The sequence below is a fragment of the Hevea brasiliensis genome, chromosome 2, assembly GCF_030052815.1.
Source record: "Hevea brasiliensis isolate MT/VB/25A 57/8 chromosome 2, ASM3005281v1, whole genome shotgun sequence".
Taxonomy (NCBI): domain Eukaryota; kingdom Viridiplantae; phylum Streptophyta; class Magnoliopsida; order Malpighiales; family Euphorbiaceae; genus Hevea; species Hevea brasiliensis.
This window is the reverse complement of record NC_079494.1, coordinates 119170267-119191988: the sequence shown is the minus strand read 5'-3', so window position 1 is coordinate 119191988 and position 21722 is coordinate 119170267. Positions and strand designations below refer to the sequence as shown.

The 21722-nt window shown below is 36.5% G+C and overlaps 3 protein-coding genes across 4 annotated transcripts; 2 read left to right on the top strand and 1 right to left on the bottom strand.

Annotated features, from left to right (window-relative positions):
- Positions 1-199: 199 nt before the first annotated feature.
- LOC110653842 (uncharacterized) lies at positions 200-908 on the top strand. Its single transcript, XM_021809644.2, has 3 exons — positions 200-253; positions 339-610; positions 683-908. Exons 1-3 carry the CDS (start codon positions 200-202, stop codon positions 906-908), a joined length of 552 nt encoding a protein of 183 aa, XP_021665336.2.
- A 1271-nt stretch (positions 909-2179) lies between these two features.
- LOC110653427 (cytochrome b561 and DOMON domain-containing protein At3g61750) lies at positions 2180-4675 on the top strand. The gene is made up of 5 exons (XM_021809052.2): positions 2180-2685; positions 3086-3482; positions 3560-3846; positions 3956-4242; positions 4341-4675. Exons 1-4 carry the CDS (start codon positions 2386-2388, stop codon positions 4229-4231), a joined length of 1260 nt encoding a protein of 419 aa, XP_021664744.1. The 5' UTR covers positions 2180-2385; the 3' UTR covers positions 4232-4242; positions 4341-4675.
- A 281-nt stretch (positions 4676-4956) lies between these two features.
- LOC110653413 (protein REDUCED CHLOROPLAST COVERAGE 1) lies at positions 4957-20117 on the bottom strand. 2 transcript variants are annotated; one of them, XM_058140875.1, is made up of 26 exons: positions 19796-20117; positions 19439-19533; positions 19281-19342; positions 18373-18465; positions 17958-18030; positions 17474-17791; positions 17320-17387; positions 17098-17229; positions 16914-16955; positions 16143-16667; positions 15844-15998; positions 14626-15172; positions 14486-14548; positions 14305-14406; positions 12905-13222; positions 11765-11857; positions 11563-11664; positions 11257-11361; positions 10949-11082; positions 10313-10496; positions 9681-9812; positions 9176-9288; positions 8612-8702; positions 5941-8203; positions 5578-5655; positions 4957-5216 (listed from the first exon to the last, which is right to left on the bottom strand). In XM_058140875.1, the coding sequence occupies exons 2-24, from the start codon at positions 19497-19499 to the stop codon at positions 6095-6097; spliced, it is 5622 nt and encodes a 1873-aa protein (XP_057996858.1). In that variant the 5' UTR covers positions 19500-19533; positions 19796-20117; the 3' UTR covers positions 4957-5216; positions 5578-5655; positions 5941-6094. The 2 variants fall into 2 exon arrangements, with proteins under 2 accessions (XP_057996858.1, XP_057996856.1); XM_058140873.1 differs by lacking the exon at positions 5578-5655.
- Between the last annotated feature and the right edge of the window lie 1605 nt (positions 20118-21722).

Genomic DNA, 21722 nt, shown 5'->3' with positions numbered 1-21722 from the left:
TAATAATTAGCCCTCTTTGGCGCTTATTTTAACGTTCACCTAAACGAACCGGCTTCATTGTCTCCCAGAAAGAATCCAGGAGGAATAGAAAAATCACAATACATTAATTGCAAGGTACATTTTGGAGATTGTGATTAATTTACGAGACTACTGCATTTTTATTTTTCAAAAATTCTGGTACCGTACCTTTGCATTAAGGATGGAATGGTCTGCAACTTCTGCCACTAAGGCTTATCTTGATACCATCAATCTGGTTAGCATCATTTCTTTTTCCTTTTTCTCTTCACTTTTCTTGATATTTGATGGGTTTACGACATTTTCTTGAATTGCTTGTGTAGTGTGGCGATCACAAGAGGAGATGTGGCTTGTGGATGACCCGGGAACCAGGGAGCAACGAATTCATATCAGCATTAGCAGCAGGAATGAAAGCTAAACTCATTGTGGAAATTACGTCCGATGTGTCACCATCAACCGTAGCCTTAGCAACTGCTGCACGACATACTGGAGGCAGGCTCGTTTGCATTCTTCCTGAACCAGTTCTAGCTGAATCAAAGAAAGTAATTAGAGATTCAGGTCTTAAGGACATTGTGGAATTCAGAACTGGTGACCCGTCAGAGCTATTGCCAGATTAAGAAAACATCGATTTCTCTCTTGTGGACTGTAACAATGATGAGAATACAAGGTTGCTGAATTTGCTCGATGTTAATCCAACAAAATCGGTGGTGGTGGCAAACAACTTGGTTGGTGCAAAGAAAGGGTTGGGAGGCCATTTCAGGAGAATCACCAAGGATACGAAAGAAGTTGTTGTGAGGTCTACCAAGCGCCCCATTGGGAAAGGAATGGAGGTTACTATGATCGGAAGATCTAATGTTAATGATAAGAGAGACCCTGGCGGAGGATGGTGCTAATTCGAGCCTGAGACCGAGGGGACTACTGGCAAAAGCAAATGGATTATCAAGGTTGATGAGCAGAGCGGCGAAGAACATATCTACAGGGTGCCTAAAACGACTGTATTCTCTCACAAGTAATTGATCATCATTTGACATTTGCTCGATTTGCCATGTCAAATGCTCTCTCAACCCAAGAGAGGATCCATCAGAGGCAATTAATAGCTGAGCCCAAAGTCGCTTTCATCGCTCATTGCCCGTTTCTGGTTCTTGCTGCTGGAGAATGCATAAATCGTCTCTCTGTTCTCAGGGAGGCTCTGGAAGTGGGTTAAATACTTACGCTTAAATCTCAACTATTATATAGGATTTTCTTATCTTGGGTACACGATGAATCGAGTTTAATCAAGAAAAATCTCTTGTATTTTTACTCATTATATATTAAGTTTTATTTGCACAATCCTAAAGGTTTTTTTTTTCAACATATTTTCAAATAAATAAAACTAAGGAAGTTAGCATGTCAATTTCTTGAGGGTGCCAAGTTATTGTGAAGTTGTGTCAATTTCATCTTCTATGAAAGAAATGTGTTATCGTCACTTGTGTTAGAAGCTAATTAAGGGCTTTTGTAGACGCATTTCCAACTACATACATAATTTAGTAATCACAATCCTCAATAGATATGAAGTTAGCCAACTGAAAAAAAAAAAATAAAAAAAGAAAACCTTAATTACCCAATTAGTTTGACATAAACACAAAAAAAAAAAAGCAATCAACCGAAAAATGAAATTTGACTTTTATTTCATTTTTTTGGTAGCAACTTTTATTTCATTTTGGCAGTTGGTCATTATTTTATGTCAAGTTTTCACTAAAAAATATTCCAACTTACACTAATTCAGTGGTAGGTCTTGCAAAATTTATCAATGGGACAATGAATACACATATGGTGGCAGAGCTACACTAATTCACGTGCATGTGTAAATGATTAGAGTGCTCATTTGCATATGTGGATGAAGCTCTTTCATTCTTGAAATCTATATATACTTGAATCAAGACTAATTCTGAAATCTCAAGCTGAGGAGAACTTCCATTCAAGCAAAAAAAAAAAAAAAAAGAAGGAAAATTGAAAGGGGGAAATAGAAAAGCAAAAAAAATATTGAGACACAGAAAAGAATGTTGTTGTTGGGTGGTATGTTTGCGATAACAGGCAGGATTGATCATTACCCGCCATCACCAACCACTTTCTTCACCAGCGTTAACTATAATTTATATATCCTTCAGATTCAAGCAACTGACATCTCTCAACAACCTCAATCTCTTCACTTTCACTCTCACAATACCTTTCTTCACCTTCTTCTTGGCCCATTGTTGATGTCTTATTGCTTGTTATGAGCCTTAGATTTCTTAGTGGCAAATTCAAGATTTTGAATTTTAATTGTTATCATCCTTTCCCCTAGTTCTTGGCATTCCTGGTACGCCAGGTTATGAGCGCCCTATTATAGAAATGGAGAACTCAAGATTTCTACCTTGCAGGCCCCTGATTGTTTTATTATGTTTATTGGTTATTTTGTTGAGACCCAATATTTCCTTGGCCGCACCAGGCCCGCATGATGAAGATGCTGATGTTTCAGTAGAAGATCATCAGAGTGGTGAGAATAATGGTGGTGGTGCCACTACTCTTGCGGCTCCTGAAGTTGATAGATCGGAGCTTTGCAATATCGATACGAGTAGTTTTCTTCCTCCGCCATACAGCAATATATCAGGCATGGTCTGCGCACCGGTTTGGAACACTTTCATTTTGAGGGTAACTCTTCTTTTCTTTTTTAACTCTACTAATGTACCTAAACATGTATATTCTCTTGTTCCTGGCTTATGAAATTTACGTTCATGATGTAATGGTTAAAAAGAAGTTGCATTTTGAATCTAGCGTGTTTCCTTTTCATTCCAACATTTGTTTTAGTTTATGAAGACAACATCATCAGCTTTTCCTGTGTATTTGCAAAATTTGGTTAATGTCTTCTTTTGATTTCGTTTATATGGCCACGTTAAGTTTGATGAGTGTATTTTATATGTTTTGTTTATAATTGAAATACTGATCCCTCGTGTAGGCTAATTATTGCACTGAAAAATAATATTCCCTTAATTAAACACTGATCCCTCCCATTCTGCTGTATTGATATAATACCGATAAATATATTTTGCAGTATCACAAGAGAGAAGAGAACTTGGTGACCTTTATATTATCTGCTGTATTCACCACCGGATGGGTAGGAATTGGGTTTTCTAAAGATGGAATGATGGTTGGCTCCAGCGCTATGGTGGGATGGTTTAACAAGGAAGGTCATGCGAGAATCAAACAATTCTATTTACAAGGTGCTCGGCCATCACAAGTCATAGCAGATGCAGGTGAATTGGATCTCACGAAAGTTCCACCTGCTGTTGTGCTTCATGGACCCATGATTTACTTGGCATTTCAAGCCAAGTTTGAAAAAACTCTTACTCGCCAACCTATCATATTGGCTTTTGGAACAAAATATCCAAAACACCACCGTTTATCCATTCATGATGATAAGACCACCATTCTCTTCGACTTCTCTGCAGGTTTGTCAAGTCTCCTCTTCAGCTTACCATTTGTAGCTCTCTTATATTTACTTATTTTAAGTTTCATTCTGCCACAGGTTCTGCTTCTTCCGGGTATGCAAATCCTGGGCAGATGAAGAAGAATCACGGTATATTGGGTATCTTCGCATGGGGCCTGCTCCTTCCTGTTGGAGCAATTGTTGCAAGATACATGAAGCATAAAGATCCACTTTGGTATTATCTACATGCAGGTATTCAATTTGTGGGATTTCTCTTTGCCCTAGCTACTGTGGTTCTTGGACAACAACTCTATTCTAAAATTAATGCCAGAATACCAGCACATAGATCCATAGGGATCTTCGTTCTTACCCTCAGTATTCTTCAGGTATGTTCCTGGATCCTTGTTCTGATTTTATCTTGACTTAGCTTGGTATTTTCCATGAGGTGCATTCTAATAAATTGTTTAAATTGGCATGTTTAACCTTGAGCTTCAGATATTGGCGTTCTTTCTACGGCCCAAGAAGGATGTCAAGATCCGCAAGTACTGGAATTGGTATCACGGCTGGTTTGGAAGGATTGCCCTCTTCTTTGGAGCTCTAAATGTGGTGTTGGGAATCCACGCAGGCTCTGCAGGGATTGGATGGAAGATATGCTATGGGTTTCTAATTAGTACGATATTAGTCACAGTTATTATCCTAGAGATATTGTCTTGGATGTGGAGATCAGAAACTACTCCACCTCCTTCCTTCCAAATGAATCCAATCTCGTAAACAAATTTAAGGTAATGTTATAAAGAACCTATGTTTTTGTATTATTTATTTTTTACATTTATGTCCTCGTCAGAATACTGGATTCTGAAGACTAGTTTTCCTGAAACAGGGTGACCACGGTTGTTGCAGAATTTTGACCTGAAAGAAATGGTAAGAAGCGTTCAATTGTGTGCCAGTTATTCTTTTGTCTGAGAAGGCCAAAATGCTTTGCCAAACTGCATTGTGGTTCAATTTTGGACCTGACCTGAACCTGAGTAAACTTTACAACCTGTTCCTTATGTTGACTGTTTCAGTGTGAATGCTAGGGATGTTATTCGATGACTGGATATAATTGTTTGTCAAACTGGAGCAACCAAGTTTCGGCTTTTCTGGGTTTTTTTTTTTTAAAAAAAAAAATACTAAACAGTGAGCTTCCTTTTTTCACGTTATGCGCTTGCATAGTTATTTTGAGCTTGCAGATGAGGTTACAGTTGAACGTACATACACATTGAGTTTTCTTCCCCCGTCCCCTTTAAATTTAGGAAAGAACTACAGCCAAATGGTGACGAGAGACGTGTACCAGCAAGATAAAGTTATCCACCAGTCTACCAATTCTGAAACACTTGTCAATGGGTTGAACAAATTTTAAAATTTCAGGCTCTTTTGGTCTTCAAAATGTGGTGGCAGTTTCACAAAAAAAAAAAGAAGGAACAAACAAGTAAAGGGGAAAATAAGCACAAGTCAGCTTGAACAAAGTGCCAATGCCCATTTGAAGGAAACAATTTCATTTATTTACAATTCAATCAAATTAATATAAAAATCATTTGCTATGGGCACTAAAAAAACTCAACTGTCATTTGATGCTGGGCTTCGTCGAAGTTCTTTAAAGTTCATTCTGCCATTAATCAGGCAGATACAAAAATTTTCTAACCGTATTGTCAGCCAAAATTGTCGCCTTAACCAACGTTATTGAAAGGTCCCACAAGTAAACAACCTACTGTTTAACCTGCACATCAAGCAAAACAATAATCAGACTTTAAAATGTGGCCAAATATAATAACAGAATATAAGCTCCATTTCTCTTCTGCTTAATTCAATCTTCAATATGATCTGATTATGTCACCCAGAACATCCTCCTTATATGTGCAAACTGGGAAGCCACTCAATGGCTAAAGAAGTTTCTAGATGCATAGACATCTCTCAACAATTCACCACGGAGATCAACTGATACATGGTTTAAGGCAAACAACCACAAGAGTTGTCCTTCAGAGTCATGCATGATCGGTAGATTTTATCATCTTCCAGAATTAATAAATCATCAGAAAGGGTAAAGAGAAAAATAAAATTTGCAACTGTAATAACAACACCTGAAATAACAAAAAAACATGTTCCTCAATCTCTGATGTACATTGCAGAGACAGGAGACCAAGTCATATCAAGAGCTACTGCAATATTTTACTCAATATTAATGCAGTTCTTATAGCAATCAATTCTCGTGTACAAACACATCTATCCTGTCCATGGAATACTAAGAAAAAGTTCCATATTCCAACAACAGATTGTTCAAATCCATGATAATAAATATTTTTTCACTGAACAAAGCAAAAGACTAAAAATTCAGGCCATGGCATTCACATATAACCAGGAATTTTCGAAAAAAAAAAAGAAAAAGTAATTGGCTAGTGTTAGCAAGGTAAAAATGGCACTTTCTCTGGTTACAGAAAACTAACCTGCATTTTCCAGAGGGTGGTCTGATCATGAAAGCGAGAAAATGTTCAAATATTCCCGTGCATAGGATGAAAAAAAGCTTTATAAATTCTACTTTTTTTGGGGCTATCTGGCTATGCTTGATTGGTTGATTGGGAAGAAAAGCAGAACCTAGGATCATGTAGCATTAGCAGTACAGTTTTCACTCAATGAAAAGCCCATAGATTTTGGAGCTTCGCTCCCTCTTACTACTCTGTTACATATAACTTTAAAAGACTGGGAGCCATATGGTCGACTAAGCAAACTTATTGGCATTCTCAGAGTCTGCTTTCTGTTTCTCCTTCCCCTTATCAAGATGCTGAAGGTTTTTTCCCCGTCAATCTTCCTTCCATCACTGCAGCTAGTATTTTCTTTGAAACTTTTGTTCTGACCTGAATTATTGCCAAAAATTTCAGCCTTACCCAGATTTGAATGACCATTTTCCTTTACTTTTTCCGAGCCAACCCCAGCAAGTTCTTTTGCATCATCTGTTCCCTCTGATGCCAGAAGGTTCACTTCTTTCTTAGCTTCTCCTACATTGTCAATGTCTACTGAAAGAACCGGAGACAGACTTGTGCTTCCAGGATTTTCAAATTGCACTTTAGGCTCTAACACAGGATCAGGAATTGGCTCAGCAACAGGTGGTGGGACAGAAAACTCCGTTGCATGGCAGCCAGGCCACACTGTGCTGGGAATAAACTCTGATACATTATGGTTCACATTACACTGCCAAGAGAAATGATTGGGATGAAAGGCATTGCTGGTTACTGGAAAGGTGCTGCTTGGCACTGCTTGACTTTGACTGTAAGGAGGGTAAATAAATTGCAATGGCTGAATCATGTTTGGGGTTGCAGGAGGTGACGGGTATGGGTAGTGTGGGGAAGACATTGGACTAATTGTGGGTAAGACAGTAGCAGGCCCCGGGTGTAGAGTCATGTTTACAGGCCATGGTGCAACAGCTCGAACAGCACCAGGACCAGAAGGAAGAGGAATGTTCACCGATACCGATGCAGCACGTGCAATAGATGGTGATGGGTTAAATGGAGCTGCAGAAGCAGACAACTTCTTATTTGGGAGTCCATGAGTCTCGCCTGAATTAATAACCAATGACTTGTCCTTCAGATCCTCTATTTGAGGCAAGGTGGAGTTAGAATTACCTTGGGGTTCAAATTCGGGTGAATCCTTCTCACAAGGGGATCCCTTTGGGGGAGAATCAATTGAATTTATGCAGTCAATCAATATGCCAGTCTCCATAACTTCATGAACCTCAACAACACCAGATTCAGATTCTAGCGTGCTCTGAGGCTCCATAAAAGAATTATCATCTTTTGCATCAATTGAGTGACTTTCCTCTTTCCTCTCAACATCAGTTACATTGTTCAAGTGATCTGCCAAATCTATCGCAGAACTTTTATCCTTCTCTCCGCATAAACATTCTAAATCTGTTGCTACTTCACCAGCATTTTCTATTGCTTCATTTTTCTCCTCGTGTTTTCCAACACCAACTTCCTGGTTATCCAGAATATCACTTTGTGGAAACCAGACCTGAAACTTAGCAATAGTGCCTGGTGGTGCCAATGCTACTTCCTTGTATGAAGGGGACTTTCCAAGACTAACTACTGAATTCTTGACTGGAACAACATCATTAGGGGTAGAACTTGGACTAGATTCCAGTGACAAAGCAAAAACTTTGCTATCACATCTTGAGTTCTCTATTGTAGCATTTTTATTAGCTGAAGGAATAGACTTGACTCTGTATGTTACAGCTTTCACTATTCTCCGCCCAAATTTGGCACCCATGGAAGGATTTGCTGCATGGTGATCCGCATAACTTCCATGAGATAGTGGCCGTTTCTTCAAAAGGTAATACCTATTATTCTGGTGAGTATTTTTGACAGGAGGATAATCCATGTTAGTATCCACAATCTTTTTCTGATAAACCTTGCCCATGATTCCTCGCCACTGCTTCAGGCGTCGCCCATATGAGCCAGCTGATCTTGGCCTTTGAACTGGTTGCCATCCATCATCCCCTTCAGCATGTGTTTCTGGTAATGTTTCATTGGAAATGTCAGATTTCTTCTCAGCAGTCTCTTCCACAATGGGTTGCTGGAACTGAACTTGGGCAGAGCTAGTCTCCTGGGTAGCAACAGGTTTGTGCATCTCTTCATCTGAAGCCTCTTTGAGAGCCTCTTTCGGAGATTCATCAATACTTGCTAAATTCACATTTGGATTGGTTTTCTCCTTTATCTGAAATTGAAAATTGAAATATTTTGGAATGCATTCAACGAAAATTCAAATATGCCTTTGCATGAAGGACAGTAAAATCTGGCAATCAGTTCAAAAATCTAGAGCGGTAACATCCTTAGGCTTGGTGGGTTCAATGATCTCAATCTTTTGAATTAAAAAAAAAACATATTTTCATTGCATTGACCTAGGCACTTGCATTTACAATAATTTTGGTTTGGTTACTTTATTTGCATGCATCTTGAAACTACTGTAAGAAAAACAACACTATAAAGTTGCCTAGTCAAACAAAAATGGTTTTTATACAAGCAAAGACATCAAAAGAAACTACAGTAAGGTTTACCCCAGATCTCAGCGTAATGAAATGGGTCAAAATTTGATACAAAGAAAGATGGGTTGAACTCTGTTTACCTTTGTAATATAACTTTTCCTCTTTACGGATACAAAATCTCTCCCCTTGGTGTCACGGCTTGGATTAATATAGTCCAGCAAATCAGAAACACTGCCAAGTATTAAAAAGCAAACTTATTAATAACATTTATGTTTCTGTTTCAGGAGAACATGTATCATAAGCATCTCTATGGTTAGTGGAAGAATGCCTTGATGGGTCACCTATTTTACATACTGATGCAAATTTCAGCTCAAAAGATAAGCTGAAGAGCACCGTGAAGAGCCAGTTATAATGTTTTGAAATGGTTGGCTCCCAACCAGAAAATCTTTGGGAAGCAACTAAATGTTAGATTGACAGTCCTTGCCAAGTGGCATGGAGGCATCTAGAAACTATAACAAATTACATGTATTTCCAACACGATAATTTCAAGAACATAACAAGTGTCATATAGACAATTAACAGCATTATAGGCTATAGTAGGGTATCCCAGTGGTGTGATTAGCAGAAGAACAAAGTATATCAAACTACAATGTGTCAACTGCATAAAAGTAAATGACACCAAGAACAATGTTAAGGTACTTCACCTCAGGTGGCCTTTGCTAGCTATGGATGCATCAGGCTTCCTAGTACCATTCCGTGCAGCTTCTTGCTGTTCAAAGGCTTTGGACTCAAAGTACTCAAGCCAAGCAGCAGCATCCTGCAGCATTCCATTAAAAGATATAGAATTACATGTATAACACACACACACACACACACACACACACACACACACATATAGACAGAGAGAACTAGCACTTGAACTCATTGACTTCAGTTCACTTATTTGATGGGAGCCCATGTCATATTAAAGGCCATAGACTTCCAAGACTCTAATTATTGGAATCTTTTCTGCTCATTCAGCCTTTTGATTTTCAAGCCAGAAGAAGGCAGGGCAACATTTTGGCAAATGATTCAAATTTTTAAGCGTGTAATGGTATCAAACTCATAAGTGCTTATAATACAAAGTAGCTACAGGGGAGTGAGGGACTCAAAAGCTCCAACACAAAACGGGAAGGTAAATTCACTACTGATCTGGATCTGGTAGGAAACCTGAGTACGTAAATCATCTGGGCCCAGTTTTGCTCGGAGAATTTGCAAGGTCGTTTGTTCATGCTGAACACTCAATGGATATGCTTCCATCAGTGAGAGTGCAATTGCTATTGCATGGTAACTTGCTGCTGTCTGAGATCAAAGTAAAAGTGCAGAGTTTAGTAAAAATGAGGAACACACAAACAAGCAGCTCTTTATCTAGCATTTATAAAGCATAAAATGAAGTTTCAGTGTTTGTGCATTTATTGAAATGATGTAGCAAAGTGCTGATAGAATAATAGAAGTGTTATTAGTACGTAACAAAGTTCTCCATTATGCTTAACAGAAAGATCCCCAATTTGATCTTCAATTCATCCCCCATTTCTGGTATTTTGTTCTCTTAAAGAGTATGGAGCAATTTTAAGGCAAACTAATAATTCACATAAAGCATAACTTCCCCATAGTGTTGGCAATCAAGAGTTAAAGCTCCCTCCTTCTCCTCTCACCCTTCAACCAAAAAGGAGAAGAAAAGAGAGTTTTGGGAGAGAGCAGTGGAAAGGATGTATCTTCAAATATTTAACCCACCAAGAAAGTAGAAGAGCCTATTGCAAAAAATATGAGATTGATGAACCCCAGCCAAGACAAAACAGAACCTGAATATGATCTGGACCAAGTAACCGTTGGTTGCACTTCAGAGCTTTATGAAGATATCTAAGGGCAACATGCACATTTCCCAGGCCTTCCTCCATCATGGCCACATTGATGTATGTTGCGGCAGTGTTTGGGTGTGAAGGACCACATGTGAGATGTAGAAGATATAGAGCACGCTTTACATACCTGGTCAACAACAATACTGAACTTTCACACCAGTCATAAAGGTAAATTAGACGCATGAAGAATAAAATCTTAATGAAGGAACAGGATATATGGATGTGGCTACAGTTATATCCAAGGACTTATGGAAAAGATTACAAAGAATACTGGAAGTTGCTCAAAATAGAATATCAGTAACGAGAACTGCACTGTTCAAATCTGATCAACAGCAGTATAAAAAGTTCATTGATATGCAATCTTTGTAATGAATTGGTATGAAAGCAATGAATGTTCTGGCCATTCTAATGATGAACTTAAGCATGACCAGAAGAAGAAAGAACATAGACTGTGCATCACGTAGTCTACAAGGTAATCACTTGCCACCATGTCAGAACAAAATCAGATCAAGATAGAATGATAGAGAAAAGCATGCTATGTTCATTCAAGCCCAAAATTTTAAGAAGAATAAATCATACTTGAGCGCCAACTCTGTATGTTGAAGTCTGTAATAGAACACAGCAAGATCCCCATAACTTTTCATTGTATCAGGATGATCAAGTCCTAGTTCCCTCTCATTGATATCTAAGGCCTTTTGCTGATAAATAGTGGCCTGTAAAATTGAAATATTTAATGTAAACCATTGCTATAAAATGATGCAAAAAATTTTGAATCTGAGTATGTAACTATATTATGCTCATTCTTCCAAAAAAATCATATACAATTTGGAAATGGTGACTTTGGAAATTTTGCAGCAACATTAGAAAGAAATGGACAATAAAAAGACCTGATTGAAGTCTCCAGTATGATACAATACAACAGCAAGAAGGCTGTAAGCCCCTGCAGTCATTCGATGGTATGGACCACAAACTGCAACCAGCTTTGCTAGAGCCTGGAAATACCACAGAAATGTTTTCAGCTAAAATACTATAGAGCTAATAGATAAGGATGAAGACATAGTAGGAGAAGGACCTTCTTCATATGAGGATTTTGTTTTTTCAGGGGAAAGTGGGGGAGGGAGGAGGAGCCTAAAAGAAATTTCTAGTTTACATGTAAAAATAATAGGGAAGTCATAATTTCAGCTTCCATATACCTTTGTTCCATAGGTAACTGCATCTTCAAGTTTTCCTTTGTCTAAGGCCGTTTTTGATGATTCCAGGAGTTGCCTTCCATCTGCAGAGGAGCATGCTGCTTGCTGCATAAAAAATTAGAAAATATAGCTCATTACTAAATATGGGAAAATTTTGACCAAAAAAAATAGAGAAAACAAGTACACTCCAATGTATAGTCATCACCTTGTGCACTGGGATCAGGCTGATGACATCTGATTTTCGAAATGGATGTGGAGAACCCATATCAAAATCTCTTGGAACCAATTCGATACCCACCTAAAAGGAAAAAGAAAAAAGGAAAAGAAAAGAGAAGTGGAGCATCAGTTGTTATGTATCAGTCCTAATTTCCATAAATAAGCCACAATGCAAGTAATTAAGGTCCAGTAAATTCATAATTTTTTTTTCTCCATTCCACCTATTTAAGGCCAAACTTTCAGCCTCCAATTAAGTAAACCATTAACTATATTCAAATCACTTCTGCAATCTTCCTAAAGGAAGTTGTTGCATCAGGGAGCACTTTGCTTAAAGAGGCAAATGAGTACGTGTCATAAATGTGACACAATACAGCGGTTCAAGGTCACAATGATGGGTTATAATTGTATAACACCAAAATAAACACTTTCATTGTTGATAAATGTTAAAATGCTAGCAGTAAGATCGCTATAATCATGTGAGTGCTTGTGTGCTGTAAATAGGCAATTGATTGTAACCTTCTATACGTAATCTAAGTGAATATATACCCCAAGAAGCATGAGGGAATAATCAAGCAATTCATTCCATTTCTCTTCGCTTTTTTTTTCTTCTTCTTCTCTAATTTTATATGGTATCAAAACCAATCCCAATCTCAATATTAGGCCACCCACAGATATTCAGTCATGAGAGTAAGGGGGTATGTTAAGTCCTACATAGGCTGGGTATTGGACAAAAGATGCTTCACATATGACATAGGCAATCCTCTCCCCCACAAGGCGTTTTGGGGTGGAATTAGGCCCAGTTTGCTTTATCAACAATAAACAATACAGCGAGCCATTAACATTAAGCAATGACTATTACAATCATACATTAATAACGAAAGGTAGAACTTGGGAATCCAGCATCCAACTGCCTTCATTTGTTAAGTTGTTCCAATCACTTGTCATGACTTTAAACATTCTTCAGGTATTGATATTAAACCCCCATAATATGCTCAGAACACATTGAAATCCGAAAAAAAAAGGGGAAATCATAAAAGTTAATTGTAGATTACACAATTTCAAACCTCAATTCTTATATTATATGAAGAAGGAATTCTAAAGCTTTAAAACTGATTCTAGGTAAATATACCTTGTGGCATAATCCACGAAGTATTGCAATTTTTCTCACATCTTTGAGGCTTGAGCTGCTAAGATCCCATTCATATCGCTTCTTTAGAAACACCTCCAGCCATCTCCATACAAGAGGATGGACATGGCATGACTTATCTGAATCTCTACCTTCAAGAACCCCAAGCATCAGATTTAATGCCGCAGCTAGTGATACGGCCATTTTCTCATGGTCTGCAACCGCTGCAATCACAGCCTGAAGAATATGCTTAAATGCTCGTACAATCATCTCATGAATGCAGAGTGATTGTACATGTGACAGCTTCTCAGAAAGCTTTACCTGTATCAAACAAATAGCAACGATCATCCACTGAGGGAAAAACATTTAAATGAAGCATTTCACAAGTATAATAACAAAAAAAAATTTCAAAATTATATCATTAAAATCTGTACTGGAATGTGAATATGAAGTGAGGCATTAGCCTCAAGGCATTGGGGTGTAAGCCTTACTAATATCAACTTTTTCTTGATAAAAGTTACAAAGCAACTAAAACGTAATTGATTAAAAATGAATATATATAACAAATGTACATTTACTTAACCAAAACAATGTTGAACTTATTTCAAGACAGGGCAGGAGTATCTTAACCATTTTAACATAATTAATACGAATATACATAAAATACATGTTGTTAATATATGATAATGCAGTAAATGATATTTATATGTGTACAAAGTAGATAAGCTTCAGATTTATAGGAATAAGTCCCATAATTTACATTTCATTTGAGCAAGCTAAGAGGGGCAGGCCCGCTGGTAGTCAATCAATTAGCAATAGCATCAAAAATCTTTTACTTAAGAGTGGAAAGCTGTTAACCAAAGACTTATAAAACAGAAAACTTACACCCCATGCACCTAAGGCATTGCAGAAAAAGCGTTCCCTTTACTCAATAACCATACATTTAAAAAGGAGTACCACCCCAAAATTGATATCCAAGGAGGATGTTTCACCTCCTCTCCTCATGTCAAGCCGTGCCTTAAAAAGTGCCCTAGAGTGGGTGTTCATAATAGGAATTTAGCGAACAACTTGAAAATGCCTTTCAAAGCTCGAGGACAATATAGTCATTCCAACAAATTGAGATATCTACAGGCATACAACTATAGACAACAATCTTCATATGAAAGTTTCTACATATGTTATAAGAAACTGAGACAGGTCTTAATGACAGTATAAAGCTTGGATGCATAACACCTGATTAGGTAAACTAGAGAGACATGAAATGATTAAGATGTGGGTACAGTTGTCAGGATTTGACATAATTGTGTTGTGGCAAAGAAAGTGAAGATAACAACATAAAAATGTAAATGTGAACATGCGTTCTAAGAAGTAAAAGCCCGCATTCATGAGAAACAGGAACTTACAACATGTCCCAGGGAACGCATCCGAAGACCTCTAGTATGCATAAAATCAGTTAGAGTCCGGCCATCCACTGGTGACAGTTCCAGCGAGCCAAAATCTGCCACCTGTATTCCATTTGTAACATTAGTTCTAGGAATTCAAATATGGATGAAAATTTACAATCAAATAATATCGAGAAATTACCAATTTTGGAAGAGCAACTTCAATATAATATTTCTGAGACATGTCAATTAGCTCTTGCAAAGACTGTTGATCACATGGTAGGTTAGTTCACACCAGACCACATACAAATGAAGGTAACCAATGATATCAAAAAGTATTACCTTGCAATGAAGTCCAGTATCTGATTCTTTTAGTCGAGTAAACGCTGTGTCAGACAACAACCTCTGCAGTGCAAGCTCATTCTTTTTGGATGTGGTTTCATGTTGAGATTCCATAGAAGCTGAAGTAGCATCTTCAACTTCCCCAATTACCCCATCAATAGACGATCTTGAGTGTTTGGACTGCATTTTCATGTTGCTTTCATCTACTTTTTTCTTGTTGCTCTTAAGGGACCTAAGAGGTGTGCCAAGTCCCTCAACCTTCATTTCTTTTTCCAAGGAGAGTTTCTTGCTCTTCCCATTGGGCAGTTTCTTATCTTTTTCTGTATTCTTCTGGTCCTTCAAATGTTGAATCCAGCAGGCTCCAAGTTCCCACCTCACAAAATGATCCTGCTCCAATTCCTCTTGCTCAAGCCTAGCAAGACTTTCTTCCAGCATTTGCTCTACAAAAGCTTGGGACACACAAAGCTCTTCACATTCCGAAGTTTGCAAGTGAGCTGCTGGTTTACTGCATTCTGAAGATGATGTCCTACGTAGAAGTAGCCTCAAACTGAAAGGCAGGCACAGTCAGACTTATAGATAATGACACCAATTATAGCCAAACACAGATGAGCAACAACACGCCATGGGCATCAGAATCAATTAAGTACTCTTGAAAGAGTTTAACCTTTGGAAAAAAAAATTACAGTCATATACAGCTCCATTTTTTATCCTCCAAGAATTTTAAACAAAATTGGTACTGTTCTAATGTATGACAAAATAAGATTCTTTAGTAGTCAACTTAGCTTTAGAATTTTTTAAGGAAATTCCCAAGCTTAAGTTTAACCTTGGCATTATTTAGCAGAGATCCAAAGAATATAGCAGTATTCAATCAGATTATTAGAACATTCTAGAAAGGTTCAAGAAAATAATCCATGTCTTAAATGCCAAAAGTTTCATAAATCAAACCTGACATTATTTTTTTATATTGCACTAAAATCTAACTTATAATTTATCTAAATGAATAACACTAAAAGCATGGGTTATGGCGTTATACCATTCATGAATCCATCATAATATGCGTGCTCCAAGCTAGAGTCAAGCAATTGTGCAATTATCCATGTAGTTTATTGGCAAATTCTAAGATCTTTATTTATAATCACATGTGATACCACAAACTGTTGTGGGCAATTTGGCTAATATATAATACTTTATTGACCCATAGCAAAAGATGGTAGGAACCTGTTAATGTTCAAGGCATTGGCACCGCCTTCAGGCTGTTCGAGTTCAATGCCTTGAGATTGAGGGCTGTCATTTTTTTCCTCTCTCCTCTCAACTTTCACAACAGCAACATAACCACAGTATCTTACATTAACAATACCAAGAGTGGCAATATCCTGCATCCAGAATGTAAAACATTGTTCATCAATTCATCAATTAGACTAGAATTAAAATTCTAAAACCCATGCAGCACATATAAGAAGAAATTTAGAAAAAAAAAATGCAGCACATCATTGACCTATTTCACTTTGAGAACTTACATGTGCAGCAGTATTCTCATCAGCAGTAATTCCTTTCAGTAGGTTCCGTTGTAATATATCCTTTTTACCCACTCCAGTTGCTTGAATTCCATCAATTTTAGTGTCAACCTTAGAGCTCGCGTTGGAAGTGTCTTTCGTGATTGTGATGCTCAAGTCTCCTAGTCTTTCTGTATAAAGGATATCACAGCTCCCAACCGAACACAATAAGTCTGGATTAACTCTGACATGTTGCAAAGCCTTAATTGCTCTGAAAATGGCAACATCAACAAATAAACTGTGAAGAAGGAACGCTTTCCGGTCTCGAACCTGCCTCTCCTCTGCTGTCTTGCAGGGCATAGATGCAAGAAACAAAAACTCACTAGCCCAAGGCATCAAATCATTTTTCCCCTCTCTTCCAAGCCCACCTCCATTTCCTCCCCACATTTCATCTTCAACAGGAAGAGGAGGGAAAACTGAAGGTGACTGTGCAGCAAATGGAGGGATAAGCCATGTGTTGGCTCTAAAGCCACAAGGAAGATTCCCAAACTGCCAGGAGCAAATGAAGAGAGCAAAATTCAGAACAAAAGCAGCATTATGAGAAGTCAATATTGGACAATTTATCCCATTTCTTCTACAATTTATTCCATTTTTCCTTATAACTACATTACTATAAAACTTATAGCCATTTTTCTTAATTCTTTTGAATATCAGTCGGAACATGTTGACTGTTGAAAGAGAGAGAGAGAGAGAGAGAGAGAGAGAGAGAAGATTCGGCACAATTGAATTTTTTACCTTGTTACGTTCTGAGAATGCTTTCATGAGATCATCATAAGCCTGAAATTTGAGAAACAAAATAATAAACTTCAACCAAATCTTCAATCAGAAAACAAATAAACTGAAAATATCTCATCCAAAGATAAAAACTTTGGCTGAAACTGAAGAGTGACATAGAGTTGAGCGAGAAAGTGAAGCTAACATTGTCAAAGGTTCTACTAAGCTGGCGCAGCAAATCAACAAGATTGTGACACAGAATCCTCTGCTTCCCAACATTGTAGAATCCCTTTCTACAAGCTTCAACCTGAACCAGCTTCCCGTTGCAAAGCTTCACCTAATCATTGAAAAAGGAAAAAAGAAATTCAAAATGCCAATACAAAACAAAATTTATGAAGCGTGTAAAGGGAGGGGGAGGGAGTTTTACATCGAGGGAAAAGAGATGATCATTTTCTGAAATGTCCTCAATCTGCCGTTTTGTTGCCTTCCTTATAACTGCAACATTCATCGCAATATCCATTATTTTCAATTATTTCAAAATCTACGTTAAATATCAGTATACATATAGAAAGAGAGAGTACATTGAAAAGGAGGAGTGAGATTGGAGAGTGAGAAGAACTCGTAAAAGCTCCCAAGTTTAGGGCATGAGTGGCTCATCTCTCCTTCTGCCTCCATCAGCACCTCTTTCGACGATGAAGATGACGATTGTTTGGCTGTAGTGGCTTGAGATTTGGTTGTGACTTTCTTGCCGGTCTTGTCCAGCGCACCCGGCGCATTCTTTCCAGAATCAGACTTAGCATTATCCTGCGTGCTCGCCGACGGACCAAACCACGTTGTGCAGGCCACAATGTCCAGGAGCCGTCTAACGTGCGCCACAGCAAGTTCCTCATCGTAGTCCTCTGCTCGGAGAGAGAGAACCCACAGCGTTAGCAAGTTGAAGAGAGAAGAAAGACGTCGAGTAAGTTTTCAGCGATAATTTGTAAAGGAACTCCAACGACATCGTTTTAGTATAATTATTGAAGATGCTTTAATGGCGTCGTTTTGACCGCGGATGAGGATTTTTACCTTCAGTTAACGTGAGCACACAAGGCTTGAGCGCTGAAACGTCGACCGTGTCTTTTAACCATGGCCCCCTTGCCTATTAGGAAAAAGAAAAAAGGGAATTTACATAGTAGAATTGCTTGCACGGCTCTTCAAATTTTTATTGTTTTCTCTTTTGTTAAATTTAAAATTTATTTTCTCTTTTGTTATTTGGTCTGTATTTCAAACTTGAAAGCTTCATATTTGACAAAATTTGGAATTATTGCGCTCTGTGCCAACGTATAATCTAGATTTTCTTCTTCAATGACATGACATTACTAACGTGCAGACAACATTGAATGGAAGGCTGTCATTTGCTAAATGGCAGCCTCAATGTTGATTGAGTAGATAGAAAAACATTGAAAAATACTAGTAATAATGTAAAGTGTTGGATTCTTACCTCGTGGGATAATGAAAAATTTGTGATGTAGCAAGTTTCTGTGTTCACTGATAAAAGCCGACGAACATCCATAATCCTGTCTGTGGATATCCCCTGCTCAAGATTTCCATTTTTTTTTATTCCACCAAGTTAATATTACAAGCAAAAAAAGGTTCAAATCCAAGAAAGAAAGTGTCTATCAGATGAGTAACAAGCAAATGTTATCTAGCGAGCAATTCGCGTGGGAAAGAAAATGAAATTCCGAAATAGCCAAAAGGATAGGTAGGCAATTTCCTGGAAAATATCTTCTATTATTGTCATTCCTTAACAAGACTTTCGTGCTGTCAATTTATTTAAAAACTGGACTATTTTTGTATGCAGTCAAATCACGCAACTTTTATTAACCAAACAGGCAATTTGATACCTGTACAGGCACGGGACACGCCATGGGTTTGGTCCCGTAATTGTCCAGGCAATTTTCTTGAAATTATCGGCGTCCGTCCGAGCGTCACGGGGTGACCGACGAGATTAGATTAGCCTCACACATGAGGCGGAAATTGAGAATATGGCTTGATTTAGATTTGTGATTAGAACGTTAAAAAATAATTATTTAAATATTATTTTTAAAAAATTATTTAAATTTTTAAATAGTATATATTAAATTTAATTTATATTAATTTTTAATATTTGTAATTAAAGTATTAAAATCATAATAGTAACTCTAATAATAATCATAAACAATCTCCAATGTATAAAACCATGCTGCCAGGGTAAGTTCACTTGTACAAAAGAAAACGCATGTGAAAGATGGTTCTTCCATATAAAGTTAAACAACTACAGCAACACAAAAAGGTTTTGAAAATTGTCTTTTTTTTTAAATAATTTGTTAATAATTCAAAATAAGAAACATGAATTCAGGATCACCAAACCTTCAAAACAGTACGAGTTTCATCAGGGAGGTTCACTGTGATATCAGTAACAACTGGAAGAACTGCAGAATCACAAAACAAAGATATATAAATAGCAAGTAATAAATAAGGGATTTCAAGATAATTTAGACAAAAATCTATTGGGAAAAGATTGTTACCCTTCTCGTCTTTCTTCTTCTTCTCTCCTTTTGCCTTGCCCCGACTGTTCCTTGGCGCCATTTTCTAGCTTCGTTGGATTCGATGAGCTAAAGGCCTGTTTCAATAAATTTTGAGTTACTGATGCTTCTATTTTGCTCTTAGCAATTACAAAACCATAATTAATTAATCACCAAAGACTGTAAAGCAAGTCTGTCTAATCTGAGAATCATTTTAGAAGATAAAAGTCCACACCCACCAAATAATTACAGTTGAAATTCAAAACTAAATGCCATTTTAGAACAGAAAATTCTTCCAAAAATAAAGAAAAAAGAAAACTTTATCCAGAGCAAGGACATCGAGGCTCCAGAAATAATTACCAAATAGCAGAACTGATGCAATATCTTTAAGGATTGAAGAAGGGACTTTAATGCAGTATTGAATAAGGAAGCTAGCACCAGCAAGAGTTGCACTAACTGTATATGCTTAGAAATAATAGCTAGCTAGGATAAAGTAAAGTAAAAAAGATAATAAAATAAACGAGACTATAGAAAGCTGGAAGTGAAAGAGTGTTCAGAGATTGGATAATGAAGAGCGCAAAACCATTAAAGAGGTTTGAAATGAAGCTCTCATCCTCTGGATAGAAGTGGTGAGAGAAGGGAATAGATATAGAGAGATGTGGGCAAGATAAGGAAGGAAGGGCGGAGATTTAGCCGTCAGATAATATATGGCATTTTATGGCAGTCGCTGGTTTATACGGTAACCATATTGTTGGGATATTTTATTATTTTAGTTATATAAAATATCAATATAAATATTTTATTTTCAAAAAAAAAAATCAATATAAATATTTAAAAAAAAAATAGATGCACTTTTTTATTAAAAAAATGAAACATTAAGAGAAAAGTAGAGATGTAGGCCGCTGATCTCTTGTTCGGTTACACTTAGTGGGGGCAATAGTTTGGATTTAAAATTTTTTATTCTTATTAAATTTTTTTTTTAAAAAATATTGTCTAAAATTTTCATATTTTTTTATTAAAAATGATGAATTGTGTATAATAAAAACAAAATATATTAACCGAACATATTTATGTTCTTTTTAAAAAAAAATAAAAAATTGAAAACTACAACAATCCTAAGCAGTCTTAGCAACCTGATATTGTGCTTAATCAGGGATGAATATTGAATTGCCATTCTTCTTAAAAGAAACGTGGCTCTAGAAATTAAATAGAAAAAGAACGTGGGACACATGTTACTCTAGTATTCGTCATTGAAAGAATATCAATCCATTTTTATTTATATAGTATAAAAAGTATTAGTTAGTAATTATCAAATTTTATTAGTAATTATCAAATTTTATTATAATTAAAACCTAAGTTCATATTATATTTCAATTTCCCAAACCAATAAAATGTACAAAATGTTTTAATTAATTTTAATTTATATGTAAATAAAACATATATATAATTTTGAACAAGCTTTTTAAATTAAAGGTCAGCTTGTGGGGGAATTATCACCTCTGTGACTAAGCATTGCAGCAGCAGGGCACGCAGGGCCTAAACCCCTGGCGCCGTCCGATCACGCGAAGCATGGGAAGTTTAGTCGTATATGATCCCATGTTATAAATTATCTTCTCTTGGCAAATCACACCGACCAAGTCTGAAATGTAATTTCTCGCATAAACCACTTTCTAATTAAACAGGCACAAGCCTATGTGATCATGCCTCTATTATTTGTTAATATCTAATATTACTGTTTTAATTATATTAATATGATGTCACGAATTTACTTTCGCCAGTCATATTAATTTTATATTTTTTATTAAATAAAAATAAATTATTTAATTAAGATTATGAAAGATTAAAAAAAATAAAAATATGTCATTTATAAAATATGACCCTAAATTTTTAATCTGATTAATGAAGGAAAAGGCAAGCTAATTGAATTGAAAACTATTTCAAGAAGGAAAAATTAAAGGTCTTATTCTCCTATTTTTGTAATATATGTTCTTTAAACATTTTTTAGTTATTTTGTTTTTCACCTAAATTGAATAGGAAAAATTAGAAAATAATATTAATTTTTATTTTTCACTATACCCTTTTTCCCTGCATTCGTTTTTTTTTAATATAATTTTATTTATTTAACATGTGTATAATAGTAAAAATATAACAATTTTCTCTTGTAATTTTGCTTTCTATTAAAATCGGGAAAAATAAACAAATCACTTTATTTTCTTTTTATTCCCCGTGGAAAATCTTGTAACAAAAATATATATTTTTTTTATAAAGATTTTCTTTTCTTTATAAT